The sequence below is a fragment of the Galleria mellonella genome, unplaced genomic scaffold (assembly GCF_026898425.1).
Source record: "Galleria mellonella isolate WM207_F2 unplaced genomic scaffold, CSIRO_AGI_GalMel_v1 utg33, whole genome shotgun sequence".
NCBI lineage: Eukaryota > Metazoa > Arthropoda > Insecta > Lepidoptera > Pyralidae > Galleria > Galleria mellonella.
The window spans coordinates 1,225,404-1,244,947 of record NW_026442079.1 but is presented as its reverse complement, the minus strand read 5'-3'; the positions used below and the strand labels follow the sequence as shown (position 1 = coordinate 1,244,947).

The 19,544-nt window shown below is 30.6% G+C and overlaps 1 protein-coding gene across 1 annotated transcript; it reads left to right on the top strand.

The window, feature by feature from the left end:
- Nucleotides 1–1,319: 1,319 nt before the first annotated feature.
- Nucleotides 1,320–16,518, top strand: LOC113518135 (glycerol kinase). Its single transcript, XM_052896540.1, has 8 exons — nt 1,320–1,759; nt 2,171–2,344; nt 3,956–4,103; nt 6,276–6,427; nt 6,823–7,071; nt 8,861–9,030; nt 10,652–10,787; nt 13,015–16,518. Exons 1-8 carry the CDS (start codon nt 1,517–1,519, stop codon nt 13,285–13,287), a joined length of 1,545 nt encoding a protein of 514 aa, XP_052752500.1. The 5' UTR covers nt 1,320–1,516; the 3' UTR covers nt 13,288–16,518.
- The last annotated feature ends 3,026 nt before the right edge of the window (nt 16,519–19,544 follow it).

Genomic DNA, 19,544 nt, shown 5'->3' with positions numbered 1-19,544 from the left:
GTCATTCAGGAAGATTGTATAATTATGAATTGTATTAATATGTTTAATCGCTAACAGTTTATTTGTTTTTTAATAGGGATGCCAACAATTAAAAAAAAATCTTGTGGAAACTGGATTTTTCAACAAAATTTTTTGAAAAAGAGATTTTCCTAATTCAATTCCCGTACTTAATGCACTGGAATTAGAAAACCTCCGTTTCTTTTTAGTTAGTTTGAATAAAAATATGTGACAGCATTGCGACGAAATCCGCATTTCGCAAAATTACAAAAGCGTTGGATTCTTAGATGAATGATTAGTACTTAAACTATTGTTCATACATAGTATGACTATTTATAGTTTTTAATTTTTATGCCATTGTTGTATCTTACACTATAATTACGGTACGTTCAAATTAATTAAAAATTGAACCTTTTTTTATTTTATTTTTTATTCATAAACAAAATTTGTATTTGAATGTCATAGTAGATACAATAATTTCATATCATAGTAGATACATAAAACAAATATTAAAATGTATTTATAAGCATAACTAATATTGAACAACTAATACAAGAAAATTTACTGCCGATTTATTTCAATGGGGGTACTGTTGTGATTAAACCATTCATCTCTGCTTTAGTCTGTAATATTGTAATATGTAAGAAAATAAATGCAATTTCTTTGCGGAATACAAATGTTTAAAAGTAAAATAAGCTGGTGATTATGTTTTAACATAGTCACCAGCTTATTTTACTTTTAAACATTTGTCACGCCACCTTTGCAAAGTTTTGGGTAAATTCAAAGATTTCGAGTAACCTTCTCTTTTGAAGAATTTATAACCATTAAATGTAAATTATGTTTAAAAAAAATTATATTAATTATTTTCACCTATTTTAAATCTGAATACGGAACATATATGGATATCTATAATATTTTTTTTTATATCAATTCTAATATTAAGTCCATAATCTATGACAAGATTCCATTAAATGTAACTGTCAAAAGTTTTTGACAATGACACCAAACATCAAAGTCTATATAGATGCCACTAGGTTCATGTCACTTTGATAAAATCTAATTGTATAAAACTTATACAACCATATGGCTAGGTCTTTTATGATACCTATCTATATCAATATTTTGGACAAGGATTCTAACGAAAATACATTAATGTCTATTATATATATTCTAAATATTTTGTACAACACTATGAATATTAGTTTTTTTTATTCTATTGATATTTCTCAATGGTTGCATAGAACCATTTCTCAGCTTAGTCAATATAAGAATTGTACCGGCTCTCAAATAACGTAGTAATCAATTACTCTGTATATGTCACTACGAGTACGAGGACGGGAAAATAACAAACTATGAAGTTTATTCATTACACCAATCATCCCTCGTTATGTACTTATCTATTCAATTAACTACTTGTTTGATATTGAGTGGTTGTGTAGTAAATGTTGCTAGTCAAGTATAATTATATAAGCTTTTTGTTCGTCGGTTTAATTGATATATATAATTTTTATTTATAATTATGTCTGAATATGGAATATTTGGCCCATTAGTTGGCTCTATAGACGAGGGCACGTCAAGTGCACGATTTATAATATTCAAAGCAAATTCCTCTGAAGTAGTTACTTCTCACCAGAAAGAATTAACGCAACATTTTCCTCAAGAGGGTTGGGTCGAACAAGATCCTTACGATATTCTAGAAGTCGTAACTACTTGTATCCATAAGGCCGTAGAAAATTTGGTGGAGTTAGGTGGTAAACCTGAGGTTTGTGACAAACATTATTTTTTATTTTATATACTTTTAATAATGATCCTTAAACATCATGTATATAAAAGATATACAAAAGAGGTATCCAAGTGTCCATAATTAAACATAAAAGAAATAATTATTTATTTTAGAACAGGACATAGGTGGATTTATTTACTGTAAATATGAAACTGCGTCTCTAGAAAATGTATTTTTATAATATCCATATAAACATTTAATATAATTTGGCAACAAATGTTGCCAAGTGGTTAGAAACAAGTGCATAAATTGCAATGACACTGTTGTGAGTGCAATTTATTATCAGCATATCTTTTCTTCTATCAGTATATCTATGCTGGTAATATATAGTAATGTATTTTGTAATCATATGTATTAACTACTTCTACTATAGCTAATTACTGTTTTTAGGATATAATTGCTGTGGGTGTAACAAATCAAAGAGAAACTACGATTGTATGGGACAAAGACACTGGCAGACCATTGCACAATGCTATAGTATGGCTGGACATGAGAACTTCATCTACCATTGAAAAGTTATTGGATACTGTCCCAAATAAGACAAGGAATAAGAATTATTTAAAGGTAAGATTGTACCTTAATATATAAAAGTCATGTGTTGTAATGATCATTCATATTAATGTTTAAAACCATGACTGATTTTAATGAAATTTTGTAAATGTGTATTATTTGCCCCAATTTAGGAGATAGGATAGTTTTTATCAAGTTAGCAAAGTAAGATTAAATGTGTTAATAATGTTAGTATGAGTGGTTGCTATATTGGTTAGTTAGTATATAAAATAAATATTCTTCTGAACTAGATGTTTTTTTTATGGAAAGCCCTGGATGAATTTATCACTGGTTTATTAATTATAATTATTTTGTTTAATTCTGCTACCATTAGTATGTGTGCGATCGCTAACACTTAAGGACTAACTATGGTTATTATTATTATTTGTTTTTTTTTTAAATGGTTGAGAATGAAGTGGTAACCCTGTCTGCACTATTGTTATTCACTGATGGGGCATCAGTGAGTGGTAATAGGTTTTTTGATGGGTGAAAATGGTATGGTAACTCCGCCTGCGCTAATGGGATACGCTGGCGGAGTACCAGTGAAGGGTGGTATATGAGAATGAAAACAGGTCAGTTTGCCCATCATGATGAATTTATCAGTAATTAACCATGATAGTTTCCAGGGAGAACTGCGAGGAGGTCGACCTGACTGGGTATATTGCTAGCAATGGGATTCTCAGTCTCCATTACTAACAATCCCTTTCCCTCCCAAAGTGGTAATAGGTTAGGATAAACTAGGTCAGTTAGTTGTGATGGATCCAACAAGAAGCAATCATGATGATTTCGAGAAAAAACTGTATGGAGGTTGACTTAACAGGGTATATTGCTAGAAATGGGAATTAACATTTCCATTACTAACTATTCCTCCGCCCCTACAATTATTGTTACCAGAATTTCTGCAACTTTGCTACTCTACATTGTAATTTTATATTTTAATAAAAATTATTATCATACATTTGTATGTTATCATCTTTCTGTCTATCTCAATTATTTGGGGTCAGCGTAATATGTTTTTATTCATATTATTCATATACCTATGGAACCAAAATATTGTCCTACATGGTTGCCAAAAATATGCAAAATTACTCCGGGAGCTATGGAGAGATCTGTATTCGGGAAGATATGTTCTTTCCATGATAGAATTTGAAATGAGAATATCTGCAAAAGAACCAAAGTGACCTTCATAGCCTGAAGGATAAACCAGTGAAGGGGCAATGGACTAGTCATATAACTCAAATAACTAATAACTAAAGGGGAAGAAAGGTTCTTAAATGGCGACCCGCAAGGTCAAACATAATTTAGGATGATCCTCCACTATATGGAATAACGACCTCCCTCACCTCATACATTGTAGGGAGTCATTAGATGTAGGTGACTCAGGAACCTTCCTTACGGCAGTCTATACGGAAAGTCTATGTTCGCACAACGGCCCAAATGAGAGGCTAAGTGCGGAAAACAGAGTCTTTCTTACAAGTCTATGTTCAGCAGCAGTGGACGGATGTGATGGCGGCTCGAAGTTTTGGTTTAATGGCTGACTAACTGTCTGATGTCAACTGTCATATATTTATATCTACAGGATCATAATTATATACAAAATACCACTAAATAACAAATTCATTACAGCCCCTATGTGGATTACCACTTTCTCCATACTTCAGTGCTGTCAAATTGAGATGGCTGAGTGACAATGTGAATGCTGTTAAAAATGCCATGAAAAATGGCACTTGTTTATTTGGTACTGTTGATACTTGGATTATATGGAATTTAACAGGTATTCATATTATTTTATTATTAAAAAATTATTTAACATTACCATTTGCCACTGCACTGCACATGAGCTATGTTTTGATTGTTCATTTTTAATTATTGATAATAATATTGCACAGCGAAATTTATTCTTGCCGTTTATTAGCTATCTTATAAATATTGATGTATTTGTCAAATATAATAGTATTGTCATATTTTTAAAAACAATATATTATATTTATAATATATTCCATTTATTAATATGTAATTTTCATATTATTGTTGTTGCTGTACAGCAATATTGATGTGTGTCATTGTTATTGAATAATTATTAAAGATTGTTTTTGTCATAGAAAATCACGTATCATAGTGATTTGTAGGCTTCTATGACCGACCTGAAATAATAATTGAGATAAAGGTATGAAGATGATATTGGCTCAAACCAATGGGCTGTTCGTATAGCTCAAGCAATTGTTAACCGATGGGGGAAAAAGTTTTCAATTGGCAATTCTGTGCAGGCAAGCATAGGCATGGAGGGCGATAGCCCCGCGAGACGGAGTAAAGATCTTAAGAGTGTTGCAGGAAGTTACTGGATGCAAATAGTGCAGGGTCATACTTTGTGGCTTTTTTGCGTAATATGTTCAATAGTGGACAATGGATGGGTTGTAATGATGATGATTGGCTCAAGGGAATTGATGTAATTGTATGACACTCGATATTTAATAAATAAGTAATTAAATTGGATTACACTTTTAGTACATATTTATATTTAATAAAATATACAACATGCATAGATATCTTATTTTACTAAAATAGCGCTGCATACGCAAATCTTACGCTAAAGAACTTAAATAGATATACTGATATGTAGTGAGATGGAATATTTATTTTAACAATACATCTCAGTATGACATAACCTAAAGGATAAGCAAGTTAAAGTGGCAATGGAGTGGATAACTGATAACCAATGGGGAAGATGACTACCCCGTATAGGAAAATGCATTGTAGAACAACTCTTCACTAGATGAAGCGAAGTCATCAAATTCATTGCAGGGAGTCATTAGAAGCAGGTGGCTTTGGACCGTTCTTTATGGCAGTCTATGAGGGAGGCTTATGTTCAGCAGTAGACAGTTAACAGCTGAAATGATGATGATTCTGATGAGTTTTATATAAATAATAAATATATGAATAATATATATAATTTATGCTGTATATTTTAAATAGTAAAGTAATATAGTTAAGTAATTATCGTTCAATTTGCCATATGGGCAGGAGGTTAAAACAATTACTTCTGTATCGATGTAAACATTTGAATTTATGAGTGATATTATTTTTGTAAATCTGTAAATAAGCTATTTTAATTGTGGCTCAAAGTCAAAATGTATTGCTTGATAATTTTTATCTTTATTTTATTTATCTTTGCATATGTGCATATGTGTTTATGTTATGTATGTTGTAACAGCTGTGCAGTTGTCAGATTATAACTATATAGTTATCTATTGAAAAAATCACGTTGCTAAAATGCTGTTCATGTCTATAGACGACATATTTACCACAACTTATTTACCATTCCAACTTCTATAAAAAATGTCCGGACAAACTAATTGTTTATGGCTGTGTTATATCTTATACCAGTAAAAAATTTTATTACTTTGAACTTGTAATGCAGGTCTTTACCCTTGAGATAACATTTAGCATCAGTTATTAGTGTGTTAGTAGCTAAAAACGCTTCATGAACCATTGATGTTTTATATATATAAAAACTATAAATACATCAAACAAATTTTATGAGAACATGTGCAAAAACTGTATATGTCATAGTTGAAGATTTGACTGTTACATCTTTATTACATTTTTTTTATGATACTTAGACCTGCAAACAAGCTGACGGCCCACCTTATAGGAAGTGATGTTTACCACTTCCTATAAGGTGGGCATAGCACCATGGACATTACAAAATATATTATATATTTTTTAAAATTTATATGTATAAAATAAATGTTATGCAGTCTGCGATATATTATTAAGTTTACTTAAAATATGTTAATTGTACGCAAGCATTGCTCTATAGCTGCTAAGCGGAATTTTACCTTGAAAACAGCATATGTTAGTCGTTTATTGTTTATCAACGTGTGAAACCTTCATAAATACAAATTTGTGTAATATACATTTTAAGATTTTTTTTTTGTGATTAAAGGTGGCGCAAATGGTGGTAAACATATAACCGACGTCACAAATGCCTCCCGCACTATGTTAATGAACATAGAAAACCTAGAATGGGATCCACTATTGTTAAAATTTTTCGAAGTGCCAAAATCTGTCTTGCCTGCAATAAAATCAAGCTCTGAGGTAAGAATGATGTTTGTATTTTTTTTTATCTGATGGATTAAATGTTGTAATAATTAATTATAATATTATATCAATAAATATAAATAGTGATGATTTGTATTATTTTTTTTTTTATTTGTCAAGTAGAAAAAGCGATTAGTAATTGACAAATAAAAATATAATTTTTATAAAAAATAATAAGTTTTTATTTATAAATATATATAATAGGTTCTTACTTAATCATAGGTAAATGATGTATATAATACTTATAATGGTCAGTACGATCTATCTAAGAGAACAGTGTATATGATGAAAATGGCTGTGTATACTTAATTCTCTCTGCCTATTTTATAAGGATTGCGAAAATGTATAAAAACTATAGATTTTTATTAATATTATTAAACTTCATTTTTCAGATTTATGGTTACATATCGGATGGTCCTCTAGCAGGGAAACCAATATCAGGTTGTCTGGGAGATCAACAAGCAGCTCTAGTTGGACAAATGTGTCTTCAAAAAGGCCAGGCTAAAGCAACATATGGAACTGGTTGCTTCGTTCTTTATAATACGGGCGATATTCGCGTGAACTCCAGCAGAGGATTACTAACTACAGTCGCCTACCAATTGGGTAGCAAAAATCCTCCGTACTACGCCTTAGAAGGATCGGTATGTTTGTAAAATAATTAAATAAGAATAAAATAACATTTCTACATAATTATTATTTAATTACAATCAATATTTATACTCCTATATGGAGTGAAATATCAAAAAGTCAATAGATGCGTAAAGAGTAGCTGGTGACTGTCTATGGGTTACAGAGAAATATCTAGGTATTGTATTATCTATGAAAACGAACGGATTTGTACGTATTTTTCCTCAACAAATTATTTACAAGATAACGTCTTCAAAGTTACTGTAATATAATATTATATCTACCTATTATTATTAACATTGTATAATTGTAACTATATGCTATTAAATTGTTATCGCTGCAATTTAGAATGGCTATTATCTATACGTAGTGTTAGTTATATTCACACTTCGTGATGAAGATGATTACTTTAAATGTGTGTATTAAGATAATAATAATCTTTATGACTTGAAACATGCTTATACTACATACAGAATTAGTACAATTCTGTTCTAATGTAAAAGAAATGATTTCAGAACTCCACAAAGTTCCAACTATTACCAGATCAATAGTAAATATTAATAACATAAAACACAATAATAAACAAAAATATAATTTATTTGATTTTTAAAATGTACATTTTAGTATTACTTTGAGCACCTCTGTAGCGCAGTGGTTAACTCGTTGCTTTGTGATCCTACGTTCTATTGTCAGTAGAGATATTAAGAAACTTAAAAATTTTGCTTCGTTAATTTTTTTTATTGTTTGATTTCCTATAATACAAGGATATTCTAGTTTTAAAATAATATTGGTGTGAGTGCGTAGCGATTATCCAACATTTATTTAATTTAACGGTTATCAACAGTGACCTAGTTTTGAGATAACATACTTAATAGTGTTTATACTTTGTCATTACTGTGAACTTGGGTTTCCCTTTTCATTTATCATATCTGGAATAATACAGAGTCGTAAAAATGCTTCCATGACTATAATCATGAAATAATAAGTTGATGTGGCAACTGTGAGGTACCTCCAAGTGGTATTGCCCTTTAAATTAATATTACTATTGAAAGTATTTAAATTCAGAAAAACTGGTGTAAATAATGTAAAATTATAATAATTTAAATATATGTGTATAATATATAGCATGTAGAGTTTGTGATAGTAAATACTTTTAACTTATTGAAGGTGTATACCATCCCTTAAAAATTTGTTGATAATGAAAATGGCACAGTATTCAAACTCCCATGACCACATTCTTTTCAGTCTAGGTAGTAACGCTATATATATAGCTTATAAAAGAATCAATGTCTATGGGTTACTTAAAATATGGGGAAATCCTAACATTCACCGTCTACGAGTATGTTTACCTATTCGTCTTCTAAAACCGCAAAAACAAGTGACTCATTGTTTGCATGTGGATTCGAAAAACGAACTTATAAAGGGAAAAAATATTTACTATTTTTTGTATATTACTTTTATATTGGGTGAGAATGGAATAGTAACCTCGGCTGCGCTATATTAGTATACGCTGGCCTTACCTATCATCTCTCACTAGTAGGGCACTAGTGAGAGATGAGGTAAGGGTAAAAGTAGGCTAGTTAGCTCATTGTGAAAAATTCCACGAGACCACCACGATACCACGATGGTTTCCAGGGTGAACCGCGGGTACATTACTAGCAATGGGGTTTTAAGAGCCCATTGCTAACAATCCCTTTCCTCCCGGTGGTGTGGAAGGCAAAAATATTTGCGGATCAGCTAAAGATTTTAAAATCAAGAAACAAATGTCATTATGATGTTATAATTATATAATACTGTTTTCAGGTGGCAATAGCAGGAGCAGCTCTTGGCTGGTTGAGGGACAATCTAGGTCTTTTAGAGAATGCCAAAGACTCTCAAGGGCTGGCGGAGACCGCTACAGAGAATGGTAGCGTCGTATTCGTACCAGCGTTCAGCGGCCTATATGCTCCTTACTGGAGACAGGATGCTAGAGGGTGAGTGAACTTGATATCACATCTGACTTATAATTTTACATCGTATTTTTTTTTTTTAATAATGATACATTTCAATTCTCTATTGCATTTCACCATACGATAGTAGCCATTAACTGTCCACTGCTGAACATAAGCCTATCGCATAAGGGAGTTTTGCCAATAGAAGTCACGCTTGGCAGGGCTTGGGCTGGTAACCGCATTTAGGCTTTTGGTAATATTTTAATAAGGACACTGTTGCCCACCCCTAGACCATTAAATTCCCTTAGTCACCTCTCAAAATACCCACGGGATAGGTAGAGGTGGCCTAATCTATGCCAGGACTACACGGCGATATTCGACGTTTCTTTTCAATCGACTTCAAAAAGGGCGTCCGATTTGATTATATTTTTTAATATTTTTTTTTCTGTTACAAAATATTGCATAATGTTAACAGAAGATGTTCTAAACTATTTTTTAAGAAAGTTTAAATAGCCTTGTACTTGTAACTTGTTACATGTAATTATTTTTTACGTAAACAGTACTAGATTTCATAATCCTGGATAATATAAAGTATACAAAGTCAAATACGTGAAGTATGTCTATGGTAGATAAGATATGTATTATCATACTGTTATTTTAGATATCGTATAGTATTAAGCGGCAAGCCCCTTTTCTAGTAACACGATTAACTATCAAAATCCAATTCAAAACATGATAATATGTTGTTTATTGATTTTAACCTATATGGATACATTACACAATGTGTATTTAGAATTCATTATTTTCTTATATCATTTAAACGGCTGAATATATTGCAGGTTTTTTGTTAAAACAGTTAGTGTCCCTTACATGCATGCAATCAGAATATCATTCATCATCATCAGCCTTTAACACTGTTGAACTCGTTTAATATAGTTTTCACTAATGTGTTGCAGTTTGCACCGCTTAATGTTTTATTTCAATCAGTTCATAAATCAAAAAGTTATATCAATCTAAAGAATCACATATAAAATACTATAAAATAATTGATCAGTTGAATTGGATTTTCGAAAATTCTGTCTACTTGTTCGGAGACGGGTCGGATTTGTTAGTTTTTACATATATTTAATATTTACAGAAAAAAATTTTGCCCTTATATTTTGAAGAGTGCTTAAGAAGTGCATGACCTGATTCTTCTTTCACCCTTTCGGCATCAGACGACCAGACGAAGCAAGAGCTTCCACCCTTTATGTCTTAGATATACCATATATAAACACAAAGCGCTTTGCGTCTTTCTTCATCATGCGTACGATTAAGAACTGAAACTCTCTCCCCGCTTATGATTTTCCATTTAAATGTAATCTGCACCAATTTAAAACAAATATGAATAGGCTACTACTAATAGGGCCTGCGAGCTCTAGCTTAGACCGCATTATCACTTGCCCTCAAGTGAGATCGTGGTCAATCGAGGGATTCTTCAATAGTAAAAAAAAAGAAACATGATACTTTTTAGAAAAATCGCGAAGAGGAACCTATGAGCAATATACATGAACCTGTCATGTATATTGCTAGTATTGGGGATGCTATTCCCTGGTACCAACATTCCTTTTTCCTCAAAACTTATTATAGATTAATATATGTATGTATAATTTTATTTTTCCAGAGTAATCTGTGGTATTACAGAAGATACAAATTCAAATCACATAATAAAGGCCGCCCTAGAAGCAGTTTGCTATCAAGTCCGAGATATATTGGACGCAATGAACGAAGACTGTGGGATTCCATTACAATTATTGAAGGTTGGTTTATGAGTTTTTATTTATAATTTTATTCGTGAGTCATAATGTAAAGATATTTTTTTTTTATAACCATACATACACACAGAAATAAAAAAATAAAATACTATTATAAAAATTATATAATGCTATATTTAGTCCCAAATTAAGTGCAGTTTGTATTTACTAGGCACAGTTAGGATATTTATATAATTACTAAAAAAAATGCAAAATAAAAATAAATTCTGTTAGAGAGTAAAAAGTCATAGTATAAAAGTCCCCCAATTCTTATATAAATATTTATAATTTATATCAATATTATTAATACTTATTATATTACTACAATAAAATTATAACTAGAAGATCTATACATGGAATACATTTAATAAAAAATGAAATGAGGAATTTTAATAAAAGCAATAGAAACTAAAACAGTAATTTTTAAAAATATTATCTCTGTATATATGTTTATTCCGACAACATATAAAACTATTGCACTAAATCGGTTAATGCTATTTTTACAGTTACGTTTTTGAAAGTCTAATTAGAATTTCGTACAATTTAGAAATTTTGACTCAAATTATCTTTAATTACAAATTAATCAACTAAACCCACAAGTTTCGATACCAGTGCCGTCTAGTATTTCGTTTAAAATTTTTCTTAGTGAATAGTGACCAACCCACTTAAAAACTAGTGTATGGTTTTTTGATACGCCATCTAAAAGTGGGTTAGTTTCTTTAGTTTTCTTACTTTTTAAATCCATGCTTACAAAGCAGCAAGCAAAAAGTTTGTTAATAAATATTTATAATTGTCAGTGCCCTCTAGTTTTGATGATAAAATTCAAGTAGTCGAGACTCGAGCGCATATATAAGAGCATTCAAAAACATTTTAAAAGTTAGCATTGATAATACAGTGCTAACTTTACTCTGTAGAAGCCGACTTCTAGAGAAAAGTCTCATAGCAGTGCATGAACGCTGCTCTCGACAGTTCTATATAAATATACTAGATGGCGCTTTTCCAAATATTATGCTGTTTGCGTATAAAAATAACTTTTTTGTCGAGAAGAAATGCATCATGCAGACCCTCATATTTTGGGGGTGAATACTACCAGACTCTTACTAGCTAAAACCCCTCCGATATCTTTTACTCGCCCTAGTACTGGGATCGCACAGGGTTCCGTTTATACTCGACTGCAGCCCTGGCTGCACCGGCTATTAAGTTCAACTTCTCGAAACGTATAAAATTAGAATTAATTTTTAGATAAAAATAGTACTAATTTTAGAGATAATCATCATCACAACCACTCATCACTGTTGAACATAGGACTTTGTCATATTATGCCACGAAATACGATTCTACACTGGCTGGCATCTATTGATTTCTTTCAGCACTTTTTTGGGACCTATTATCTTATATTATTATATTATAAAATACAGCATTAAAACTAGTAAAAATGTGTAATTTTATACATTAAATTTTATTTAAATGAAAAATAATACTTATATTTTTATGGTTCCGTACTAAAAAAGTACAAAGGAATCCTTATGGTGCGACTTAATCTGTTCATTCGTCCATCCGTCTATCACAGCGCTATATTTCAGTAACTACTAGTAAGTCTAAGTGGAATATTATATGAAAGGGCTTCATTTGTATATTGTAAAACTGTTTTTTTTATGATGCATAGTTTTTTATATATGATTAAATTTGCGAAAAAAAAAAGACCATTCTATCTATTTCCGAAGTTTCTGAAGTGAAACATCTGAAATAATTTCATTTTATAATGACATATGTGAATATTACAGAAAAAATAAAACGATGTTTCTAATTGGCATTGTATTTGAGAAATTATACAAAAAAAATACAAAAACAAAGTTATGTGGCCCATTTTTAACCACAATTAAGGCCCAAAATAAGAAATTATGAATTTAAATATAAATTATAATAACTTTTATAATAATAATAAGGTGTGTATTTTTTATAAGGAATGCAATTAATGACATTTTATATCATATATTTATATAATATGAGGGGGACAGTATACTCTGTTATGTTAATGGTACTGCTCATGTCTATAGGCGACGGTTACCACTTTCCATCAGAAGGACTGTCAGGTTGTTTGTCATTCTAAGTTGCATAATAAAAATTACGTACAGAGTCCTTGGCGTGCAAGTTCAGCTCGCGTCTAAACAGTTTTATATTTCTTGTATTATTTTCCAAAACTGCATTAACTCTGTTTTAACATATATTTCAGGTCGATGGTGGTATGACATCCAATAACATGGTAATGCAAATGCAAGCCGATTTAGTTGGTATAAACGTTATAAAGGCCGGATTCACTGAGAGCACTGCACTTGGAGCTGCTTTGGTTGCTTATTGGGGTGTGGACAGCACTACCCAAGTTGCACCTATACCGATGATGAATGGGACAACATACTATCCTCAAATCAGTGACGATGAACGGGACATGAGATACAAACAATGGAAAATGGCAGTCGACAGGTCTTTAGGATGGGATCAGAATTAAGCGATTATTTTTTGCCCATCTGAAAACATGTTAATTGGATTGTAAAGCAACAATGTGAAAGTTTTCTATATTTCCATTTAATTTTATAAAAAGAAATACATTTATATAACATCACATTCATTTATAGTTAGTAATATAACTTACCATTACTTAATATAGGAATTATTAGAAAAAGGTTATAAATTAAATACTTAATGGAAATACTCTTAAATTATTGTCATAGAGAGTATTGTTATAATTACAATGAAGTAATAAATTTAATGTTCCAATTCCGATATTTATTATTATTAGGTTTGTTATTTGATATAATTGTTTTTAAATTTTATTTATACACTTCTGGACTATTGTCTTTATTGAATTGGAATTTGGTACGAAAAATAGATTTCGAATAGTTTTTTTTTTTTTTTTTTAACTAATATAAATGTAATGAAGCAGCGAAAAAATGTTTAACATAGTAAATATTATCGAACATGTTTTCATAACAATATAAATAATAATACAATATAAAGAAAAATATATGTTGAATTTGGAGAATTTTAGATATTATGTCTTGATTGCTTGTATGCTTTACAAGTATAAATAAAAAAAAAAGAAGCCAAATTATAATAAATACAGATAACGATAATCCCGCCTGTCACAATGTTGCAATTAATAATACCTAAAGCGATTTAGCTTTAACGTATAAATAAAAAAGAGGCTTCAAATTCTTATTAGAAACGACCCGTTTATACTTTTTACGAGATAGTAACTAGATAATTTATTGTTATATTTGTCACAGTACTGCAGGTACTTTCTCGTATTGAGTACTTTTTATTTATATGATTTTACAATTTTCATAATTAGATATTGTGTGGTATGATAGCAGATACAATATTAATTATCTGCAATAAAAAAATTTGAACCAGGGATAGGATGATATTTGGAATTTGCTAAAAGTAAGTAAATTTATTATAAATAATGTAATAAATTTATTCTCGAGTCTGAATCGATTTAATGAACTGATAAATAAGTCGTGTCGTATCATTATTATATGGTTGTCATGTTTAAAATGTTGTCCTAGCCGTACTTTTTGAAAAAATATTATATTATTATTGTTTTTATTTATTGTAATTTCTGACTTAATTGACAAGACAAAAAACAAGGCTGTAGGGCCTAATCACAAAATGTGTTTTAAACTATATTTATTTTTATTTTTGACTATTAAAAATTAAGTAGGTATGTATATAATATTGGCATCTTTTTATTGTATATAGAGAAAATATATTATTAATATGTGAGAAATATTAGAAACGAACGTAATGGACTCTGTTTTTGAGTGAAAAAATCTTACATCATACATATATTTCCTGTAAGGTAATTAATAAGTGAATTATAGGTCAGAATTTAATTTTAATATTTGTCAGTGTAATTATTTAATATAAAAATATTTCATAAATAGAATTTTTAATTAATACTAACAATAATATATTAAATTCAATAAAACAAATGTTGCAACATTTATCACGGGAATTCGTTGTAATAACTGACAACACTGATCATTAAGTAGTGTCAATTTTATTATCAATGTCAATGTCAAGTAAATTTCAATTTGATATGCCAACAAAATCCTAAGGACGAGTATGAACTAAATTTATAAATACATTTGTGTCTTAACTATTTTAGATTAAGATTTATAATAGTCTATATAATAACACTTTATTTAAACTATTGAATTCTAATTGATATCCTAAACATTATATAATGACGCTCTGAAATTTAGTTCATACGATTTAAATTTTAAACTGATTATTAGTCAAATATTATTATTATTTATTAATATTATTATTTTTATGAAATGAAACTTTATTAATAACCCCTTTAATATAAACGGCCTTTAATATATAATTAATGTCATGTATGTGCTGTCCATTTGTATAAGTTATATTTATATTATGACAAAATTTTCAAAATAAACTCGGTAATAATTTAATGTTCCATTTGCAACATCATTAATAATTATGATAATTATTGACAAATAATGTTTTAGTATGTAGACTTAAATAATTAGGTTATCTTATACGTATATAAATAACTATAATGAGATTTTATGTTTGTAGTGCAGTTTTTTTTTTTTTATTTATGTTGAACAGGTTATCGACTGCCTAATGCATTGTCGATTCGGTTATGTATTCAATAATTCACACAATTATGTTTCTGAACATGCTATTATTTTTTTTATATATTAAAATAAACTAATTGCATATTTTTATCGAAATTGCATTACATTTACCAATCGACTCGTCTCATCTAGACAAAGCTAAAGGTAAAACTTTATTTTAACATAGCTGCATTATAAAACAATGTTTATGATGTAACAGTACTAATACAATCCTTTTTATTTTATGTAATTTTATATCAGTACAAACTTTTTGATACAACACATTACAACTACTTAGGAAAAGTGTTCACTTTTGTTCATAATTATTAATTAAAAAGGTGTCAGTTTAAAATCAATAATTATTATTGAGGAGCAAAAACGATTTAATGTGATGTGTAGTATCAGTAAATATCAGCTGCTCTGACATAAATAATTTTTTTTTCTTTTTTAATTCTAGATTTATATTATCTATATTACACATATTTGTCAGCCTAAATTTCATTATAGGATATGAATGATGGAGAATGCAGTACCCGTAATACGGGTTTTCAATCTATGACCACCCTTGCGATATAGCCTAAGATCCTGCCGCCGAATTATGCATGTAAAAAATGTTTTTATTGAAACTGGTTTTCAATAAAAAATGAATGCGAAGAATCATACTGATGAGTATATCAAATTTACCGACATTATTATCTATTTTCTCCTGGCAACCCTAGGTTGCGGCTGAAAACAGATAATCCTAGTGTTATTTCTTGTATTTTCGTTCATCTTTCATTTAAAACTAAGTTTTATTACAAAGTTATAAACTTTCATAATTCACCGACAGTGTCTTAGGCTAACAGAAGGATAATTTTTGTGATTAATTTTCTATATAGTTAGTACATTTTTTTTGTTTTATAAGTGCTAAAAGACCAATTTGTAATCAAAAAAGACATACGTAAGATACAGATTATGTGTTAAAATTAGTTACGAAATCATGCTAACGGTACTTTTTTTGTAGTAAGAATATAATGTAAAAATTTGTAAGAATAATATTAATAATATAATTATGTAATTTAAATTGTTGACAAATAAATATTTTTTTGAAATAATGTGTCTATTACTGTGGAATTGTGAGTGAGTATAGAATTAAAGAACAAAACTCATACCAGTGTAGAAAAGTATAAGACAAGGTGACGATATTTCCCAGAAACTCTTTTCTCCATTGGAAGATGTTTTCAAACTCCTGAACTGAAAAATATATGGTATAAGGTATTAGAATCAGTAAGTATGACTTCGACCGAGAGACTGAATTCTGCTGGACTGACAGCTTCTTACTATATCCACGAGAAAAGAAGGGGTGGCCTATTTCAAGCCGGAACCACACAGCAATTCAATATGATGAGACAACATACCTGACTTCGTGCCCACCAATTTATTATACTTGATTAGTACCCTGTTACTATAAATGGGCGCCAGCGAGATTATTGTTACATTTTGGTTGAAAAAATTTATGTCCTCTATCTATGAAAGTAAATAAATTCTAACGCCATTTTTTGTAAATATTTGACAGTGATTATAAGCGACGTAGTTGGGGTGACGTATGATTTGACATATGAAATTTGGCGAATACATCACCATCGATTTGCCGATCATATAATAATTATGGCGGAATCCCTGGAGGATGTAAATACTATGCTCAATGACCTCAACAGTACTTTTCAACAGGTAGGTTTTAAGGTAGGGGGGAAAAGGATTAGCAATGGAGTTTGACAGCCTTATTGCTAGCAATAAGCTCTATTAGGTCGACCTCCACGTGGTTCTCCCTGGAAACCATCGTGAACAATTATTGTTGAATTCGTCACGATGGATTAACTGACCTCCTTCATCCTCACCTATCATCTTTCACTGGTGCCCCGTCGGTGTATACCGATAGCGCGGGTGGAGTTGCCATTCCATTATCATCCATCAAAAAAAAGGTTTTAAGATGAACATGGACAAGACTAAAATCATGTCTAACGTCCATGTCATACCTATATAGTTTATGATTGAGAACACTACGCTTGAATTTGTCGACGAGTATGTATACCTGGGACAACTTTTCCGACTAAGTCCCTCTTCGACCGAGAGGTCAACCGACGAATCCAACTCGGCTGGATAGCGTTCGGGAAACTATGCCAAATTTTCTCAAATTTATACCTTAAAGTTTAAATACGTAGGTCTTTAAACAGTGCGTGTTGCCAGTGATGACTTATGGAACCGAAACACAGGGCTGCACGATTTCATGTGTGCAAAAGGTTCAAATTACTCAGCGAGCTATGGTAAGGGCTATGCCTTAGAGTTTCTTTGCGTGACAGAATTCGAAATAAAGATATCCTCAAATGAACCAAAATGAGTGAAGGAAGGAACCACGAAGGATAAGTAAGCTAAAAATGAAGCTTATATAGGTGGAAGAACCGACAACCGTTGGGAAAGGAAGGTACTTGAGTGGCGACCCCTACGGGCAAACGCAGTGTAGGACGACGCCCCACTAGATAGAATGACGACCTCAAATGCATTGCAGGGAGTCAGTAGATGCAGGCGGCTCAGGACCGTTTCTTATGGAAGTCTATGAAGGAGGCCTATGTTCAGCAGTGGACAGAAAATGGATGAGATGATGATGATAATTTTTTTTTATACAACTTAGAATGGCAAACAAGCTGACGGCCCACCTGATGGAAAGTGGTAACCGTCGCCTATAGACATGAGCAGTACCATGGACATAACAGAGTATATTGTTTCGCCCATGATATCCCCCATGCGTTGCCATTCCTGAGGACTCAGATGTTATTCCTCTGTACTCAGTAAATTCACGCCATATCCCACCCTTCAAACCGAAACACAGCCATGCAAACACAACTGCTTTACGGTTGAAATACGAATGGGGTAATAATAAAATTTTAATTGTTTACAAGTCTATTACAATAAAGATGAATTGATATGAATTGAAGATGACACTGTTCTAACGTCATTTTATAATGATTTTCGGAAAGTTGTTCTATTGAGATAAGCCTGCAAGAAATTCAACAGCCGTTCTTTTAGATCCCTGTAAACATTATAATAATATGCATTTATTTAAATGTACTATGTCTAAAATTATTTGGTCGTTAAAAAGCCCGTGCATGATCGACTAGTACCGTGCATCTTTGTCATGTAAGTACTTGTAATCGTTTAGTGTATAAATAGGATTTGTCCAATAAGTGTTTTTTAATAACAGTTTTAAACTTATTGGAAGGTAGATCCAAAATATTCTTCGGTATCTTATTATAACATCCATTTAATGCAGTGGGCATTTTAAAATACCTATTGACTTTTTCTAAACGATTTTTTGGAACTGCATGTTTAAATTTGATCTAGTGTTAAAATTATTACGATCGCTGTTTTAAAGAAATTGTTGAAGATTCTTGTATATATACAAAATGTTTGCATATATGTATTGTGAAGCTATGGTGAGAATATGTGCTTCTTTAAAATGCTCTTTTAGTGATTCACGGCACGACATTCCATAGAATAATTTTCATGAATATTAAAAACTAATACTACATGAAGAACGTGAAGGTTTTAAAAGTTTTTAATTGCCAAAACTATTAAGTAGTGGCAATATATACAAAAATACCTGGGGTAGTGGTTTTCATCCTAAAGCAAAATTACAGTGCTAGGAGATTAATACTCTCCGTAAAAACTTTTTAATCGCAGTCTAAATTTCAACAACGCCATCTATTAGCTAAATTTTGCACTAAAATCTGTTCGAAGATTAAATATATGTGAATAAAGACCGGTTATCACGAGTTTTGGGATCGGCTTTCACAAGTTTTGAAATTTTGGTTTCTTCTACATTACAAATAAAGATTTTTTTCAGATCAAAGTTTGATTTTGTGGAGGTTAGAGCAATTTTTCGAATTATCAAAAAAAATTACTGATTATATATATTCTTTGTAATTTTATTAAAAATTAGAATTAGGAAGATTTTGCTGAACATTAAAGACTTTTTTATTGTTATACCTAATATACCTAAGTGTAAAATAACATAAAATCAAGTTTAAAAATAATATTTTTAGTGGATCTTTTATGATTGTATGCTCCCATTATATTCTCGTTC

Excerpts from the sequence above, each read along its gene's own strand:
- LOC113518135 (XM_052896540.1), top strand. The coding sequence starts at position 1,517 with ATGTCTGAATATGGAATATTTGGCCCATTAGTTGGCTCTATAGACGAG. Across the intron at positions 2,345-3,955 it reads GGAATAAGAATTATTTAAAG|CCCCTATGTGGATTACCACT; the intron begins GTAAGATTGTAC and ends AATTCATTACAG. Across the intron at positions 7,072-8,860 it reads ACTACGCCTTAGAAGGATCG|GTGGCAATAGCAGGAGCAGC; the intron begins GTATGTTTGTAA and ends TACTGTTTTCAG.